The sequence below is a fragment of the Anser anser genome, assembly GCF_964211835.1.
Source record: "Anser anser genome assembly, chromosome: Z".
Lineage (NCBI taxonomy): Eukaryota > Metazoa > Chordata > Aves > Anseriformes > Anatidae > Anser > Anser anser.
In genome coordinates, this window is record NC_139723.1 from 53,087,824 (window position 1) to 53,107,781 (window position 19,958).

The window sequence follows — 19,958 nt, forward strand, 5'->3', positions numbered from 1 at the left end:
CGTGAGGCCCTGGGGGTGCCGCGCTGACCGACCCGACCCGACCCGACCCGGTGTGCGCTTCCCCCGGCAGCGGCACCTCGCGTGGCTGGCGGCGCCCCGGTGGCGGGGTTTGGAAGCGCAGAGCCCTCCCCTCGGCCCCGTCCGTGTCGGGCACATCGAGAAGCCATGAGCCGCGATTTCAAGCCCGGAGACCTCATCTTCGCCAAGATGAAAGGTTACCCGCACTGGCCGGCCAGGGTAAGGCTCCCGCTCCTTCCTCCTCCTCCTCCTCGCCCTCCCGCCGTGCCGCTGCCCAGCACCTGCAGCGTGCCGAGCCCACCCGGGGAAGCGGCTCCCAAGTGGCCCCGCAGGACCCCCGCTCCGCTTTGCCGTTGCCTCGCGCCTCTCCTTGAACCCAGCCCGTTCTCCTGAGATCGGTAGCCCTCTCCTCCCTGGCTCGCTGTCCTCATTTGCATAACTTGGCTTTCAGCAGCGCTGCTGTTTTCAGACCGCTGCGTGGTAGCATAACAAAGGCTGGGGCTGCGCGAGGACCTGGTTGTGCAAAAACACGGCTCCCAAATAACTGCTCCCGTTTGGCAAAAGAAAATACGAACTTACGGCAGCGTTACTCCTTGATATTAAAGTCAGGCATCCCCGTAGCTTTTCGTGTAGAAGAAGCTGACTGCAAGCGATAAGTTGTCCAGTCATTTCTTTCTCCTGTTCCCACTCCTCCCTGGGAAGTGCCATGGCAAGTTCTGTGACTGCCTTCAGGCATTTAATGGCTGTGGAAACACAGCTAGAAGACTAACTATGCACTATTTAGCGAAGAGGTGGCATCAAGGATTGTTCGTTTGCTTTTTTGTTTTATTGTCAAGTACTAAGAAAACAGTCACTACATTTAACATCTGGCCTTGGACAAGTTATCAGCTCAGCATAAGGGGAGAAAGTGCATTGTGGCTTATGGTGAAGGAGAGATGGTTTTTTGGATGGAATCAAGTCGAGCTCCTACCTGCAGCCCATCATGTACCTCCTTTTAAAAACAATGTCCTGTGTTGCTGTAACACAAGAATTGTTTTCATTTCCTATTGTTGATAATCCTGTTGTTTAATCAGTTTTATTTTTAACATTGTATCTTTGAGACCTGCTTTACTTCTCTGTAGCATTTTTTTTCATGTTTTTATCAGTTATAGATGTTTCCCTTTAGACTGTTATTGTTACTTGATTTCAGTTGTGGTCTTTGTTTTCCTTAGGTGGATGAAGTTCCTGATGGAGCAGTAAAGCCTCCTGCAAACAAAATGCCTATATTCTTTTTTGGCACCCACGAGACGTAAGTTCTTCATATTTAAGAGACGTGCTTTTTTATTTCATTAGCATGCTGTAATAGGAACTTAATCACTTACCTGCAAATTGTGTGTTTTAAAACTATGCTGTTCAGTAGCATGTCATCTCCTGAATTAATGTCTTTTGTCAAGACATGTTACTTTCACACTTGCTTAAGCTATTCAAGGAAATGGAAATGGTAGACTGTGACTATACCATGTAAGTTTTCCATGCCAGTAGAAAAACAAATCCTACCCAAAGTGATATGAGTGGTGAGTTTTTCTTTCTTCTGTAACGGACTCTAATTAAGCTTTGTATATAGTCAAAATTCTCAAAAATACGTTCTTAAAGAAAGTGAAATATTGCTGAGAACAATGAAATAGGAAAAAATCGAGAAATAGTTTAATTATCCTGCATTAGTCGTCCCCACCCCCTCCCTTCCGAGATATTTGGGGGCATGGGTCTTGTTTTTTTGTAAGATCTTGAGAGAAAAATTAGAAGGTGCTGTTCTATACCTGTTATTCTACAAAACATCTGTCTTTAGGTACTTTCAACGATGCTAGCATTTTGCACTCATAAACTTCTTTTGAGGGTATTTCTGCTGCTAACTTTCCTTGCCGACATACTACTTTTTATGTAGTTCTGTCTTGTTAAAATTCTCATGGTACTTTATAGTATGAGTTTGTTCTAGGGTGTGTATCTAAGACTTCAAATTCAGTGCTGACTTTGTTGCCTCATTTATTTTAAAAAAATAAGTAATTCATTTTTTTCCCTCTGTTTTTTCTTAATAAGATGGCAATTGGCATATAAACAGGTCACAAATAGAAGTTATGTATAAAAAGTACTCAGTTTCTTGCATTTTGTGGGAAGACTTTGTTTTATCTTCCTCATTAAATATTTATTGACATCTCTTTAATCTGTTATTTTGCATATGTTTTTAAAATAACTCATGTTAAGAGAATATCCAGTGCTTGTTGAATTAAAAAGCAAGCATCCTCTACTCTTTTGGGGATGACTTTTTACTACTTTTTTTTTTTTTTGAGAAAGAGTTTCCCAGTGAGAAAGCTTTTTGTGTGCTTGGCTTATATACCTTCTTTCAGTTGATCTTGCCAATGGATCAGTTATTGGTTTATTTTTAGCATGAGTGTGTTTTTGTGGGTGAAGAGAACTGTGGAATTCAATTCAAATTTGCAAAGTTTGCATGTTGTCCCTTCACTTAATGATACACTTCTCCTAATGTTAAGGTTAAACAGAACACTTGGTTATCTTTATTTTTTATTTTTTTCCCCAGAATATTTTGGCAGTTAAAAATATAATACTACTTAGTTTTTCCCCTTTGATGTATGTCATTCTGGTTTAAACTTGGGTTTTGTGTAGTTGTATGTAAGTTTACAGACACAAATTGAATATAAGGGAGAAAGAAATAACTCCTTACCTAAAGGTTCAGAAATACCTTTGCAAATTTTAAGCATTGTGGTGCATTTTAAACTTCAGTTAAGTTCCTAACTCGTGCTTGACTTTGGATTTTTTTTTTCTTGCTCATTTGCATGGGTAAATTTGAAATATCTGTTCTTCACTCATTGACACTCTTAGTAAAATTTTACTGCAGTCTAGTTTTTTGTTTTGCAGGCTGTAGTTTCAGGATTACTGCCTTTCAGAGATTCATAGAACATAGGAGAAACTTCTGCATCAGTTTCACATACAGCCTGCAAAGTACAGGAGCATCCTGTACTTTGCAGTGACCCAGCTGTCTTGTTCTTTAAACATGTAATTTATGTAGTGCTCCTTAGAGTGGTAACAAGCGAAACTCTCCTGCTTTTCAATCATACTTACTGTTGCTTACGGCATATAACTGTGAGTAACAATGATGTGTTACTATCTGTGTTCAGTAAACAGGTATTTGCTTCTTACAATAGGCTTTGGGGATTTGGGTGCTATTTCTTTATTTCTGTCTTTGTCTTAATGTAGCAGCATTCTAAAAGAGTAAAAATGTAGATGTTATTTTAATGAAAGCTTTATTTGGATCTGTTGTGCTAGTATATGACATCATTGCAGAAGGCCACAATGAAAAGTATTTTCTAGAACCTGTGTCTTAGGGTAATGTCTCTACACTAAGTTTTCTTGTTCATTTTTGGCGCATTGGGTTTTAAATACACCAGCCCAGTATGCTACATGACCTCTTGTTCATGGCTGAGAGTTCCTGATGTTTTTCAAAGCTTGAGCAATACATATGGTAAAGCCATACAAACCTTGGAAAAACACTTCTGCTCAGGGGATAGGGAAGAAAGGAGGCAATGCTTCCTATTTTTGTCCTGTCCAGTTTCCATTTGTCTCTCTCCACAGTATTTTTTTTTGATAGGGCGGCTTTGCAGATGTGTTTCCCATGGTGGCTGAACTGTCTATAACCATCTCTTGAAAAGGGGCTGGTAATTCGCAGTCTAATCTCTCAGTGGTTTATGTAATGCTTTGTGCACATAGGTAAGTGTTCTACTGCTGGAGCAGGAGATGTTTAAGCTTCCTAGATGATAACATGTTGTCTTTCAGTGTAGTAGGGCGTAGGTCTCAATTAGGTCTTTTGAAAGATGACGAAGAAAATAGGAGAGTGGGGATTAGAAGTATCTACATCACTTTCCATGAGCCATTACTTCAGAAAGCAAGTACCTGCAACTTTTCAGATTACTGAGTCTCACGTCAGACAGCTGCGTCTAGACAGATAGCAAAAATAAGAATGAAACTCAAAGTGGCATCTTTGTTTTAGCAGCGTATGAATTGCTGCACTGAAGTTCTAACTTGAAAAGTACTGGGAGTAGAGCAGGAACTGTATAGGCTTTGATGTTTTTCAGCCTAAATGAGAATATTTGTCCTCATGAATTTGTTGCCCCATTCTCGTAAGTCTGGCGTAGAGAAAATAGTAGTGTGGATACTGTGACTTTGACATGCATGAAAAGCTAGGCTGATAGGTTTAGTTACACAGATTACAGTAGGGGTAGTGCTGTGCAGGGATGTTGTCAGTCTGTGTGAAAAAGATGCACAACCTATCTGAAGACCTCTTCTAAGAGGGTAAATTAAATAATAAAAAAAAAATGTAAGCTGCAATATTTACTTCCACAAGAATAGGATTGGGGAAGAACCTTAAGGAAATGCTTTAAGTTTTTATTAAATTCAGTAAATAAAGTGATGAAATTTTATCTTCATAAAGTGAAAAGTTGCTGAATTAATGCTGAATTACACAGTGTTCTTAAGGACCTGGGCAGTCAAATACATTCAGGTGTGGGTAGTTGCTGCCTTCCAGTGTTGTTTTTCATGCCTGATACTCTTAAGATTCTCCTTGAATTTTGTCTTTGAACTACATTGTTTCTAATTTAGTAACTTCAAAAGATTTTCTTTGTTAGTTTGGAACCACTTCTGCTTTTTCGTTTTTTGTTGTTCTCTTGTATTATGTAGTCAGGATGTAAGAATTCTTTATTCTTAACACTTAAGCCTGGCTTTCTAAAGAAAGCATGTGTTCTTTCTGTTCACTCACAGGATAACAAATTTTTAGTTGTTCTGGTTCATAGTAGTTGGTTGTCTTCTGCCATCTGTTAAGAAGCATTGTCTGTTTCTTGCCTGAACACTCAGCACCTTAGGAAGGAGAGGGGCCATATATGTATGTGGTGGTAGTAATGGAAAACATGGGCTGTTGAAGGTTAAATTGGGAAAACTAAAGCTGCTTATGTAACAGAATTGGTTGTCTGCTAATGCTGAGTTGTGTTTCTTAGTGATATTTGATGCTTATTTCTCCTTTGAAAAAAATATTTAAAATGTGAGTAGTTTTTTTCCTGGTGACTTTTTCTTTCTCTTCTGAAGGGCATTTTTGGGACCAAAGGACATATTCCCATACTCTGAAAATAAAGAGAAATATGGAAAACCAAATAAAAGAAAGGGCTTTAATGAAGGCTTGTGGGAAATTGACAATAATCCTAGAGTGAAATTCTCTCATCAGCAGGTAAGTTATGCAGAGTCTGCAACTACTTGTTACTATACTGTTGGGGGGAAAAAAAGGCAATGAATATTTACTGCTCTAGGATAAAGAATCATTGATGACACTCAATTGTAGGTTACACTGTTTTGTTTTTTTTAATTTATCTCTAGTTTTAGTAGCATGAGAGACATTTCTTTCATGTAAATGGAAATTTTATTTTTCTATAGTAAGCTCATGAAGAATCATGTTGACAGTTTCAGAGCACAAATCTATCACTATTGAAAGTTGAACATATTTTTTACAATGTTGCTCCATCACAGCACACACCAAGTCATATTCAGAACCATACAGCTGTACTTAAATTGTGCTTTTTATCAGTTTTTACTCAGTCATCAGTAATCTCAGTCATTTTACTTCTTCCTGTCATCTAAGCCCAAGTGGTTTCCTCCACAAATACCTTTGTAAGATTTCATTGCATGCTTTTGTAGTACACTGTATTTTCATTGTAGTGGCTGGAAATAATGTGATTCTTGCTCTTTGCCACTCTTTGTGACTCTTTGCCACTCATGTGACTCTCTTGAGTTTTCTTTTGTCAGTAGTTCTTTGTTTCTTACCCTCTTGGTAAATGTCCCAAGCTTAAACTGCAGCTAAGCAGCTCTACCTATAAAAAGGCCCAAACTTCTTCTTAAAAGAAAAAAAAATGTCTTTATCACTTTTGTCTGTCGTCTTCTCTGAACATTCTGTAGCTTCTTGGTTTTGGTACATATAGTGGGTCCTGATCACATACTGGGGCCTCTAGACATTATTGCAGTAATAATAAAAAACAATTGGTGTCTGTATTTTTTTCTGCTCCTACATGACATGCCAGACTGCCATTTCTGCACCAGTTAATTCCTGCTCCTAAAGATATCCCAAGTTACTGCGTCTCTAGTTCGAAGGATGGATCAAGAGTTAATCTGAGCAAGAGTCAGCAGAAAAGAGGTTGTACTCTGGATGTACACTTTTTCTGCCCCCGGATGCTAATCCCCTTATAACAGTGAGAAGCACTGTGTTAATAAAAGACAGTTGTTTCTTTTTTCTGCTACTGAAAAATGGGTTGTTAGACCTTCTGCTGTTTTCTTTGTGCCATCTTAGGAGAGGTTCTGCCTGGGTGGCTGAGGAAGTTGTGAACCATAGCTTAGTTTTATGTTGTCAGTCAGTTCTAACAACCTGAAAATCTGGGTATAAACAACCAACAAGAGCAAGGTCTTCCAGTGTTTTGTTTCATAGTGAGGATCAATAATATCAGCTAAGCAGTACTTTGAGTTGCCTTCTTAACATCTCAGGCATTTCGAAATACTTTTCCCATGGGAGGTAGACAAAACATTGCCAACAGATGTATACAGACTAGTTTCTTAGTCTAGCAACTTTGCTATGGGGAAAGTCCATTAGACCTTTTCAGTATCATCCAAACACTTCAGTCCAGCTTCTTTAACAGCTCCTTAACAGGCTGTGTGAACTGGTCAGGTTCTGTCTAGAGCCACTGGATTGTTTTTTTGCCACTATTACTTTTTATGAAAACAACAACAAAAAAAATGTTTAAAAATAAACATGAAAAAACATTTAAAAACAAACAGGAAAAATGTTTAAAAACAAACAATCTTTCCGCAAATAGTATTTAAAATCTGTTCCTGTAAGTGACCTTTAAAAATACTGAAAGAAGAAACTGTTCTTGGGGATGTCTTAATTGTTAAAGTAAGTGGATTACAGGGCCATAGTGACTAATTTGCTTACATATATTCAATTTTACAGAATGAATGAAGGAATTCAAGGCCAGGCTGGACAGGGCCCTGGCAAACCTCATCTAGTCGGTGGCATATTTGCCTATGGCAGGGGGGTTGGAACTAGATGATCTTTAAGGTCCCTTCCAACCCAAGCCATTCTATGATCCTATGAATGTAGTAAATAATGGCTCAAAGTGTTTTGTAAGTGGGGTTACATCAGGCTGGTGGCCAGTCACTGGTGGGGTTGTCTAGGGCTCCATTTTAGGGCCACTTGTCATTAACATTTTCATAAACGACTTGGAACTAGGACTGAAAGGTATGCTAGTTAAGATGGCAGATGACACTAAATTGGGAGGGGCCGTTTAGTCCCCGGAGAGTAAAGAGGCTTTGCAGAGAGATGTTGTTGACAAAATAGAGGGCTGGGCAATCACCAACTGCATGAAATTCAACAAGAGCAAGTGCCAGATTCTGCACCTGAGACATGGCAACCCTGGCTGTACGCACAGTCTGGGGTGACAAGAGGTTGGAGAACAGCCACACAGAAGGGGATGTGGGGGTTCTGGTCGACAACGAGTTGAACATGAGCCAGCAGCATGCCCTGGCAGCCAGGAGGGCCAACTGTACCCTGGGGTGCTTCAGGCATGGCATTGCTAGCTGGTCGAGGGAAGGGACTGTCCTGCTCTGCTCTGCGCTGGTGTGGCCTCACGTTGAGTAAGTATAATTGGGCACCACAGTGTAAGAAGCAAATAAAATTATTAGAAAGCATCCAGAGATGGTGAAGGGTCTAAAGGGCAAGATGTATGAGAAGTGGCTGAGGTCCCTTGGTTTGCTCAGCCCCGAGCAGAGCAGGCTGAGGGGAGGCCTCATGGCGGCCTGCAGCTCCCTCACGAGGGGAGCGGAGGGGCAGGCGCTGAGCTCTGCTCTCTGGGGACAGCGACAGGACCCGAGGGAACGGCATGGAGCTGGGACAGGGGAGGGTCAGGCTGGGTGTCAGGGAAAGGTTCTGCACCCAGAGGGTGGTCGGGCACTGGGACAGGCTCCCCAGGGCAGTAGTCACTGCACTGAGCCTACTATTCCAACTCAGGATATTCTATGATTTATGAAATTTTCCTCTGAAGTTTCACCTCAGTTTTAGAAAGCATTTTGTTTTGATAGCTTTCCCTTTGTTATCCATTCTTAAAAGCAAACTTTACTTGGAGCAAATCAAGCCCATAGGATTCAGTGAGCTCATATTTTTACATGCAGGCAATTCTTGTTGCAGAAGGAGAACACCTTCAAATAGCTGTATTCTGTAAAAGAAATCTGAATGTAAAACGGGCAGAGTAAGGGTTACTTGATCTGAAATAAAGCCAGCAGTAAGGGCCTACTTTAAAGGGATTTTCTTTGACAATATTTGATGCTTTCAAGTAAACGAGTCATATGTCGTCCATGGTTTTTCACAAAATACCATCTATGGTGTTTAATTTGCAGAATGGAGTATTATGTCACTGTTCCTAAGAGATCCATAGTGAAGATGGAAGAACATCCCACTTTATCCTATAATAAGAAAATTGTAGTGTGATATTTTTTTGTTTCAGTTTTATTTATTTTCAGCTTATGTGCTGAAATGAGCTTTATTTTTTTTTCAATACTTTGCAGGTAATGTACAGTTCACAAAGATGAGACATCAGAGGTACCTTGTTTTATTTTGTTGTTAGTTCCCTGATAATTGACTAGGTGATGGCTCTCCTGTTTGTGAGGATGTTGCCTTAGCATCATATTCCGTAAGCGGGAGAAATGAGTATATACAGATTCTCCCAAGTAGTAAGAGGAGGATGCTCATCTGTGTGATAGGTAAAATCTCTGTGGCTGTCACAATTAACAACTGACGTTTTTTTAAGGATAGGGGTTCTAGACATTTTAATCCAGGGAGGAGAGCAAGCATGTGAGTTTGATATAGTTACCTATGCAGTTTTATGGGAGTTTTTAGGAAACTAGTATTAACAATAGCAGAGTGGTTGAAATTGGCAAAATGGGAGGGAGGGGGGCTTAGAGATCAAAAAAGGGTATGTCACAGGCCACAAAACACTCTCAAGTCAGGTAATTCTGCATAATTTAGCCAATTAACGCACGCTTTTTGTTACAGATCTATGCAATGAGAAACAAAGACAAACAGGTTAGAGAAAAATGCCTCAGCCTTCCCTCTGTACGCTTCTGCTCCACCCTTGCTGGTCTCAAGTCCCCTTGCCACACATTACAGTCAGTCCCTGGGGTGAGGTGATGTAGGTGTAGTTACTTTGCTTTTGCTGCTCCTTCTTTCTTTCTCAGTGGCTCTGAGTGGGCTGCGGTTGCCTCTGAGGTGTACCTCCTTGCCCCTGCTCAGGCAGCTCCTCTGGGCTCTGAGCCTGGCTTGGGGGACGCCTCTTGTGCCTCTGTTCTTTCCCCAGCATCCCTGCAGCCCTGGCATCTCTTTTTCCCTGGTGTCCCTCCTGCCTGGCGCAGGCATCATGTCATTGATCGGGTACTCGCTCTCCTTCCACATCATCACTCCAGCCCTCATCAGGCACCCAATCTTTCCTACAGTGTCTCTCTTGCCCGTAGCTGTCGCACCCCTCCCTGCGCCTCGTCCCCACAGAGGCGCCTCATGCTCTGGGTTGGGCGCAGAGCCGGCTGGAACCGGCTGAGGCCGGCTACGGGCAGCCCCTCAGCGCTCCTGCGCCCTGGACAGGACAGGACAGCCTGTGAGAGAAGGTCAGTGCAGGCAGCGAGCGGGCCTGGAGGTGAGGGCAGTAGCGGTAGGCTGTGGAGATTTAGAGGGAATGTAACATAAGTAAACTGGTAAGTGAGGCCCTCTTTTTCCAATGATGTTTTGAAGCAGGGCAATACGTTACGGCCTACTAATACATTGCAGTTTACATAGGTGACGTCTACCTGTGATACACATACAGCCTTTTGGCTTAAAACAAACATTCTTTGAGTTAAATGAAGCACAATTACTGGACAGTAGCAGGAAAGATGGTTCAGTTGTCAGAGTCTAAAAATTAAGTGCGAGGAGGGAATTTTGTGTCTGGCCTTTGAACAGAAGGCTAGAGGGGGTAGTCACATGGAGAGGTGGGCAAAATCAAGCTTTTATTTTGACGACAAGATAATATTGAAGTGACAGACTTGTCAGCTATTTGTAGAGGGAAATTAACTCCCCCCTTCTTTTTTCTCTCTCTTTATTGAGTATATTTTGTTTTGATAAGTCCTTCTGAGAGCTGCCGTTCCTGCTCAACTGCCAGAGCTGGCTGGAATGTTCTGAAAGCAGTATTTATACTTCACAGATGTTGCTTGTAACTGCTAGTGAGGAAGGTAGAGGGTAGAAGGGAGCTTGTGGCTTGGGCTTAAATCCAAAACCACTTCCTCAGAAGGGGAAATACTAAGAGGAGTTCTGCCAGCTTTGTTCGAAGGAGCTGATATTCAAGAGTGAGAATGCTATCCACAAAGTAATGGAATTTAGAAAAGAGTAATTCTGACTTTACCTTGTCTATTACCATGTCTTTGACTTTCAATTTTAGCCCTTATGTTTTTTTCTGCTTGTGTTTTCAGGAATTGGTAGCTGGCTCTTGCTCACTTAGGATTGACAGCTCATTTAAAAAAGCATTTCTTGACAGGAGCCTTGCAAGTTATATTTAACCAAAACCTCATTTTTTCTTAACTATTCATGAGAAAAATCTTGCATTGCAGTAGTTTTATTGTCATTATAACATTAAAACTTGAAAGTTTGATAATGAAAATACAATTTAAATTGATAAGTGTGAAAATTAAAGAAATAGATATATTTTGATATTCTTGTAGATTCTCATAAAGGATTCCTTAGGGTGATGTTTTCGTCAGTAACTTACAGGTGGCAGAACACCTCTCAGTGTAGTTATTCTGTAGTTCAGAAAGTGATTTTCATTTCATTTCAATTGCCATGTTTTTCTGTTGAAGTCCCATCCATCTGTTAGCACTTCTATCAAAGAAACTCTTCAAGAAAGCAGTCAGGATTCTGCTGAGGGAAGTGAAGAAAAATCAGGAGCCAAAAGGAGAAAGGCTCCCCCAAAAGTAAGTGACAGAATTTGTGTTTCGTTTAACTATCAGCCTTTCAAGTCAAACCTGTATTGTCAAATTTTTATTTAAATACTTGATCTGTACTTTTCTGTCATAACTACTTCGCATTTGGTTGTTATGAGACTTAATATATGTATTAATATTTCTTAGGTACACTAAATTCAAAATGATTGCCAACGTGTAACTTTAAGATTACCTTCTTCTCTTTGAAGACTCGTTAATATCATCATCTGATACAACTGTCTATTCAGTTACAATATTTTCCCCTGAAAAGCCTAAGAGAACAAACATTAAGTTCTTTTGGGGCTGAAAGGGTTTTTCAGCGTATTTGCCTGAACAGATTAGAGTCAGTTTGAATTACACCACACATTGTGATATGAACAGATACAAAAGGCAATACATAATGGATAAAAAGATAGTTGTATCAATTGAATTCAGGGTCAGGGAAGTGTCTTGTGAGTAATTGGTAAATTATACTGACAAGGTTTATCTTCTTTGCCTTGTCAATGTGTGCATACATTGAAATCTTCTGAAACAAATTATGTTCTTAAATATATTGTATTCATAGTTATAAAATGCGTTTCTGTCTGAAACACTATTTTTTCAAGCTTACTGCTGCTGTACGTAGTCTGTGTTTTAAGAGGGGAATCTTTCTAGCTTACTGCTTACTTAATGATAACAGAGTGTAGCACGTTGCTTTGAACTTTCTCTATTGAATGTTTTGTTTTGTTCATGTGACTTCTATTTTCCATACAGTGTGGAAGAGTTGTTGTCATCTCCTTTTTTCTTAAAAGAGACTAGAATCCTAAAATGACAAAAAAATGTGGTGCAGGTGATATTGATAAGTTTATGGCATCTCATTTATTTTTAACTCACTTCTGGAAATTAATACACTACAGAACAATCAGTGCCCTTAAAACAAGTGTTTAACTCTTGAATAGACTTGCCTTAGTTATGCTAGATTTCCTGTAGATTATTTGTCAAGCTTTAGTGTAGTTTTACTGTAGGTATAGGTGACTGTCCTTTAGCATTGAAACTGAAGAATTGCCAGTGTGCTTAATGCATAGTGAATATCCCTCCTGGAGGATTGTCTAGGAGCTCTGAGCTTGTTTTTCAAGAGGAAAAAGACCTTCCATTTAAAAATAAAAGTGTCAGAAGTTGTTGTGTTGAGTTGGAGACTGTGGGGGTATTTAAGTTATTTCTCCCAACTTGTTGTTGCTTTGAGTGTTCTTAATTTAGTACCAGCACATTTGGAAGGTCAGCGTGATTTGGGTTCTGTCAACTTTTCTTCAGGAACACTTTTTGATATGTAATTTCCTCATAGAATTAGTAAACCAGCTGTTATTCCTCTTTCTTGCTTATGAACAATGCTGATGAAAGCATTTGTCTCCCAGCATTTGCTACTGCAAAGGGAAAACTTCATTTATTTATTTTTTCTTGTACTGGACTGGTTCATCAGTTTGCTTCACTGTCAATGTCAGCAGCAAGCAGCTTGTGCGAATGGAGATGGCAGTGTCATCATGTTTCCACTGAAAAGTGCTTCCTGGCTGTCCTGACCTAGCTCTCTGAAAGAAAAATACAAAGACCATACGTAGCCCTTTGAACACCAAAATGGAATGGAATGTCTTGAAGGGATGTAATGAATCTCAATCAGTTTACCAGTTTAAGACAACATCTGAAGCAGATTTACTCCTTCGCTATTGATACTGATGTAGTTATAATTTGCTTCTAACCATTGTACTCTGACTTCTTGTGGTTTTAGTGTACAGTGATGATTCTTTAAGTTGCAGTCTAAAAAAAAGGCAAAGAAAAACAAAACAAAGCCTTCAGTGATATAATACAGCTGTGATTATCAATATTACGTGATAGCCCCCTGCCTGTGATGCTTCATTCAATTTTGAAATTTTAAGACATGTAGCTACTATTAAAGGGAATTTCATAGTAGGTGCTTGCAAGTCGGGCAAAGCAATAGCATTAAAGTTGAGAAGACGAAATGAAGTTTTAAAGAAGAAAAAGAAAAATGCGCATACCTAAGCCACAAGAAAAATGTTGATTATTTCCAAGTAATTTATTAGAAACTTGATGTTCAAATCTAACTGTTTGTGTAAAATGAAAATTAGTATTTTTAAGGTATAAAAAAAGAAAAATGCACAGGTTAGGTGACACCATTTATCACTAATTACTGTCTCAAGTGATTAAACAACTTGTTTGTGGTCTGTTTACTACATGAAGTCTTTGTTTAATAGAGTGATAGTCTTTGATAAATGTCTGTGACTGTAATCCATCTGTATGCCTGAGCTGATTCAATTGAAACTTGAATATTGGCATGAACATTTAGAAATACTCATGTAAAGGTGATGCAGTGAAAAAGTAGTTACATTATCATAAACACAAAATGGACTTGAATTTCCATCATAGTACATAGTTACCAGAATACATCAATCTGCAGTATGTTTGAAAGTGGTCCTGCCTTATACTTTCAATGTGTACGTAAAAAAAGAAGCGTGTATACAGGCAGACTGAAAAGAGAAAAGCAGCATGATGGTTATTAGCACGTGCTCATTTAACTTTTGTTTCTTCTGAGTACTTTTCCATACATTGACTCTTTGTTGCTTCTGTTTGCAGTTGTCCCTTAAGAGGGACAGCAGCTTAACTACAGTAGAGGAAGCAGACAAAAAGGAGATGGATGCTGCGAAAGAAGATGATGTACCTTCTGAAAGAAACAGTAAAGAAGTATGTGAAAGCTCATCTTTTCCTGCATGCTAAAGAACATTTTAATGTTATGTTAGTTAATTAAAATCTGTTTTTATGTACTGGGAAGCTACATACAGTTACTGCTAGTGTGACACTCTCAGGACTGACGTTTAAGCTGTAAAACTTCCTATCTGTTGATGCGGATTAAAACCTCTCATTGAAATTAACAGGAATTTAAGCTTTCAGCAGAGAGGGAACTTTAATCTGGCTTGTCTGAGTTCAATTAAAAATCAGGGGAACAGTGTGTTTCTATCACTTCATAAAATTTCCTTCTCGTGTTAAAACTCAACATCATTTTCAATTTACACAGGATGTGGTGAAAACAAGTGATGCATCTATTCCTAAAGTTGCTAGAAGAGGAAGAAAAAGAAAGGTAACAGTATGGCTAATTATTTATGTTTGGATGGGATAATACTGGTATCACTTTCTTTTGTGACAGATTATGCATAAGTTGCTTGACTTTTGTTTTGTTTTCACTCTTCCATCCCTTAATAGCTGGAAGACTTGCAGGAACGGCAGTTCTCTCAGGGAATGTTTTAAAAGCCATAATTTTGTTTGAACTCAGGGTAGAGTAAGGAGTCCCTTATCTTCTCAAATAGTCCAGTGTAAATAAGAAAAACTAACATAAAATAATTTGTCTTGAAGCTCTGAAAAAAACGTTTAACATCATCTTCACATTGAACCAACACCTGAACTACTGCCCATTTTTGTGAGGTTGTGATTTTGTGCTCTCTTCTAACTGGGAAAAACTGGTGTTCTTATGAAAGCAGCAGTTCCAGCTGCTAGCTTAGTGTACTCCAGCATCAGTGTTCATGTGGTCACACAGCAAGCTAGATCACGGCAGTGGTCCAAATAGAAAATAGATTAAAGTGGGGGAAAGTTTAATTTTAATTTGAAACTATTTCCTGATTTTTAACATGATATGTTAGTGCTGACAGCAAGGATGAGTGCAGAGGTGTACTTGTGGCCCTTAGTGTGTTTGCCATAGGTAGGTAGCATACTAAGTATCATTTGCTTCATGAAAAAGAAAGATACCCATTTATATATTCTTACAAAAACAATTAAAAAAAACATAATGGAAAGAATACTTTATTAAAAAATCTTAAAAATAAATCTAAAATAATATTCAATGAAGGCAAGTCTGAAGCAGCAAGGAATTAACAGTATATCCGTGAGTGTGCATATATTTGATATCAGCTTCTAAATGGGAGAGAAGCCTTTCAGATGACATTAAAACAGTGACCTCATTCTGTGCTTTTTCATAATGCACTCAAATCTTATGGCTGTGGTGTCTTTTGGTTTGTTTGGCATTGTTGTTTTCTTAGCGTCATAACACATTTCAGGCCCCAGATGGTTTCTTCTGTCACACTTAGCAGCTTCAGTTTTCTGTTTGGCACATGCTGTTTGTGGTAGGTGGTTTAACCAGAAACTGGCATTACTGCAGACCATTGCTGAGGCACCGAATGGCTGAGCTGGGAAGGGACATCTGAAGGCCATCTGGTCCAACCCCCTGCTCAAGCAGGGCCTCCTACAGCAGGTTGCCCAGGACCATGTCCGGGTAGCTTTTGACGATCTCCACTCCCTCACCCACAGCAGAGAACTGCTTCTTGATGATGGAACTTTTTGTGCTTCAGTTTGTGTCTGTTGCCTCCTGTCTTGCCACTGGACATTGCTGAAAAGAGCCTGGCTGCGTCGTCTTTGCACTCTCCCTTGAGATATTTATACGCAGTGGTAAGATCCACTCCAAGCCTCCCTTCCCAGAGGAGATGTGCTCCAGCCCCTCGATCGTCTTCGTGGCCCTCCATTGGACTCTTTTCAGTACGTCCATGTCTCTCTGCTACTGGGGAGCCCAGAACTGGACACAGTACTCCAGGTGCAGCTTCACCAATGCAGAGTAGAGCTGAAGGATCTCCTCTCTCGACCTACTGGCGATACTTCACCTAACGCAGCCCAGAATACCGTTAGCCTTCTCAGTAGCGAGGGCACGCATCTGACTCGTGTTCAGCCTGGTGTCTACCTGGACTCCTGGGTCCTTCTCTACACAGCTGCTTTCCGTCTGCAGCATGGTTGTTCCTACCCAGGTGCAGGACTCTACACTTCTCATCGCTCAACTTCATGAGGTTTGTTGTCAGCCCACCTCTCCAGCCTGTCCAGGTCCCTCTGGATGCCTGGTTAATTCAGCCTCCCCACAGTTTGGTCTCGTATGTGAACTTACAGAGGATGCACTCTACCCCATCGTTCAGTTTGTCAATGAATATGTTAAACAAAACTGGACACAGTACTGACCCCTGGGGCAGTCTGCTCATTACAGGCCTACAACTGGACTTTGTACCACGGACCACTACCTTCTGGGTCCAGCTGTTCAGCTGGTTTTCGATCCACCTCACTGTCTGCTAATCCTTCAACATACCGCTTTTCATTCTTCAGCAGCTTCTCTCACGCAGGACAATGTAAGAGGCCTTACTGAAGTCTAGGAGGACAGTATCCGCTGGCCTCTGTCACCCCCGTCCTTCAGGCTGGTGATTTCATTATAGAAGCGTAACTAGTTTGGTCAGGCATGACCTCCTTTTGGTGAATCCTGACTACTACTGATGATTTTTTCCTTCACGTGTCTGGAAATGGTTTCCAGGATTAGCTATTCCATCACCTTCCCAAGGAAGGAGCAGAGGTTTTCTTGGTCCTGCTGCTTGCCCTTTTTGTAGACAGGACTGATGTTTGCTTTCCTCCAGGCTTCAGGCACGTCTAGTTGCCATGACCAAGCAAAGACTGTAGAGCGGCCTCCCAATCACATCTGCCAGCTCCATCAGGACTCATGGGTGTATCCCATCAGGATTCACCGTGGACTGGTGAATGTCCAGTTTGCTGAAGTATTCCCTGACCTGGTCCTCTTCCACCAGAGGTACATCTTCCTTGCTCCAGTCTTTCAGCCTGTCCTCTGGAATCTGGGATTCCTGAAGACCAGTCCAGCTGGGAAAGACTGTGATCTTGGACACCTGGGCCTTTCCATTGTCCTGAGTAACAAGGCCTTCTGTTTCCTTCAGCAAAGGGGCTTTGTTTTCCCTAGTCTTCCTTTTGTCACTGACTACTTACAAAAGCCCTTCTTGTACCTGGGCAGAAACAATTCCATTTGGGCTTTAGCTTTCCTAACTTGGTCCCTGACTGCTCAGACAGCATCTCTACATTTCTCTTAGGTCATCTGTCCTTGCTTCCACCCTCCATAGGCCTCCTTTTTCTGCTTGAGTTTGGCCAGGAGCTCCTCGTTCACCCATGAAGGCCTCCTGGCATTTTTGCCTGACGTCCTCTTTTTTGGGATGTATTGCTCCTGAGCTTGAATAGTTATTCCAAGGGATGTGGTGCATGTTTGCAGACCAGAAAAGTGTTGCCTATGCAGTTACATGGCTTTGAATGCATTCCTTACATGCCTTCAAAAGAAACATGGTGTTTTCTCATCTTGGAATTGTTTAAAAAAATAAAATTTATCAGTTGTTTTTCTGTCTTACTTAAACAGTCTTACTTAAACATGTGGGATGTACCTCTACATCAGCCTTGATTTAAGTTTGTCTCATTCTTTCAAAATAGCTTGTTATCACTGGTTTCTAAAGAAAATATGAAGATAAATATGTTTGTCACTAACTTCTCTGTTGCTGCAAGCTGATGCGCCTGTATCCACTACACCAAATTCTGTGAATGTTTTCTCCAGCTGGAATTTTTCTATGTTCTTTTTATCTGCTTTTATGGAATGTTTCTGTGGGGAGATGCATATCATATTTCTTTTTCATAAATTCTCTCTTTACAACCCAACCCCTCTAAGATGACTGTATGGATTAAGTTTATTATGTCTGGTTAGTGCAGCTCATACAATTTTTCCATTGTGGATAATTAGCTACAGAGCAGGTGTTTTTCTGAGTAGCTCCATCTACTGGCCAGAGGCTGTGATACTGCTAGGGAAGATGATGGCATCTAAGAATATTTGTATATGGGCAAAAAATGAACTTCTCTGTTTAAAACTTGGTTTTGACATGCTGTTACGGTGATATTAAGGTTTCTTGTAAATCATTCTTTTACTTCCTTGTACCAAGATAGCTTTATTTTTCTGAAGATGAATGATGAATAGTTGAAGTGATTTGAAACATTACTGTATGAGGTAGTCATGGTATGGAGCACATAAAGCAAGTGATATATTTTTAAGATATACTGTTACTAAATTTGATTTTTTCATATGTAGAAGCAATACAATAATAGGGTATATTAATAATATATAATAGTATACTAATGCTAACATTTAAAACTTTTGTTTGGAGAAGCAGTTGAGAAGTTGGTGCCCTGTTTTTCACTTGGATAATGCATTTCTTAAATTAGGCTGAAAAACAAGCTGAAGCTGAGGAAGCAGCAGTAGTGGCAACAGCATCAGTTGCAGCAGCTCCTGTGACAGTGTCTCCAAAAGTAAGCCCCAAAAGAGGAAGACCAGCAGGTAACCTTAAATAAAGGATTTTATTTTTTCTCTGCCACAGAAATACCTTTATATAATTAGAGAGGTTTTACTGTCTCTTTCCACCTAAACTACTGCAAAGTATTCTTATGCTAAGGATAGTCCTTGATAATAGATTGTAATGAGAAAACACCTTGCATCTCAAACTGAAGGATTTAGGACATAAATGGATTTGAATTGTTAGCATTAATGCTTTGTCCTCTGAATAAGTCTCATTGTTTTGGGGGGTACAAGTGTCCCCTTCAGAAAAGCATTCTTCATAGATCACTGCTAAACTACAGACTATGCAGTAAGATTTCTGTGTGCACTGTTGCTCTGCAAAGGTTTAAAAACATACAGAATACCATTGAATAGTTAAATTGTTGTTAGAACATCCTTAAAGCATGAGTAAGAGAGCTGTGGGGAGATCGTGCCTGTAGGTGGAGCTCAGAGAACAATAAAAGCAAGTAAAGAGTAGGAGAGACTCATTTAAAAATATTTAAAACAATAAAACAATCTGTGTAGATTGACAGACAAGTGAAGTGAAAATACAACTACTTTATTTAAAAATATATAATCTGAGCCACTTGCTGAAAATCCGGTAGTGCTTGGTTTTTTTGAAGGTAGCAATGATCCAATCTGTTGGAATCGTGTTAAGCTTGCAGATATTCTTGAATTGGTTATTAACTACTTCAGTAGAAAACAGTTCTTGGAGCAGTGAAGTACATTGTATGACCATACAGTCTGGGAAACAGGTAATACTTTATACTCATCTGTATCTGCTGACAATATGAAAATAAGTTAGAGAAAGTGCAACCACAGTTAACTAGACTTAGTTGCTTTTGCCTTGGAAGCTGCAAGGAAATTAAATCTACAGTCTCCCCCACAATTTCATTATATTTACTAAATGTACATTTGTAATATTTGTATGTGCTTTCGTCTTTAAAAATGTATTTTGTTTCCACTAACTACTGTCTGTAAGAGCAGGAAAGGATCTGTAAGAGATGCTTCTGCCAGCTATATAAAATACCTTATTGTAAGATGTACTATGCATCATTTTCTAGTGTCAATATGATGCATGCATCTCTTGCTTAACAGTGCTCTACACTAACACCAACAGAAATTTAAACACTGAGTATTATGTCTCCTGATACCACAGTGAACATGTGGTGAGACAAGCACATCCTGCAAGTTTAAAGCTGTAAATGCAGTGCACTGAGTATTTTTGTTTGACAGAGTTTGATGGGTTTAAGTGCCAAGAAAGCAGATATACTGTCAGATATACTGTCTTGCAACAATATGGCAAACCTGAGGAAATGCCAAGTTTTTCTGTATACGTTGTGGTGTGATGGTAGAACGTAAGTGGTTTGCTACCAAGTTAAGGAAGCTCCATGGTGTACTGAAAACGACTGGCACTAAACAGGCTCCATGTAAATGCGGACACTAAGTGACTTCTTTACACTTGTTTCAGGTTCTCTGATTTCAGGCTTGTTTATATCAGTTATGCAACATTTGAAACAAATTGTAATTGCACAGAGCACAGAAAATGTGAGAGAATTGGTAGTTTGAGACTGTGGTTAGCAAACAACCAAAGTATGAAATAGCACTAATTTTTCAAAGAGATCTTGATTAAAGGCTGGTA

The 19,958-nt window shown here is 39.9% G+C and overlaps 1 protein-coding gene across 13 annotated transcripts in view; it reads left to right on the top strand.

The window, feature by feature from the left end:
* Positions 1 to 19,958, top strand: part of PSIP1 (PC4 and SRSF1 interacting protein 1) — a 36,711-nt gene that overhangs the window by 379 nt on the left and 16,374 nt on the right. For 7 of the 13 annotated variants that reach the window (XM_083816344.1, XM_083816346.1, XM_083816350.1 and 4 more), the window contains exons 2-8: positions 71 to 237; positions 1,230 to 1,306; positions 5,146 to 5,284; positions 10,975 to 11,088; positions 13,720 to 13,827; positions 14,159 to 14,221; positions 18,208 to 18,319. In XM_083816344.1, the coding sequence (XP_083672470.1) occupies positions 166 to 237; positions 1,230 to 1,306; positions 5,146 to 5,284; positions 10,975 to 11,088; positions 13,720 to 13,827; positions 14,159 to 14,221; positions 18,208 to 18,319 (685 nt within the window). In that variant the 5' untranslated portion in view covers positions 71 to 165. Of the gene's footprint in view, positions 1 to 70; positions 238 to 1,229; positions 1,307 to 5,145; positions 5,285 to 9,148; positions 9,179 to 10,974; positions 11,089 to 13,719; positions 13,828 to 14,158; positions 14,222 to 18,207; positions 18,320 to 19,958 lie in introns of all 13 variants that reach the window. The other 6 variants (XM_083816348.1, XM_083816354.1, XM_083816352.1 and 3 more) reach the window with 1 other exon arrangement.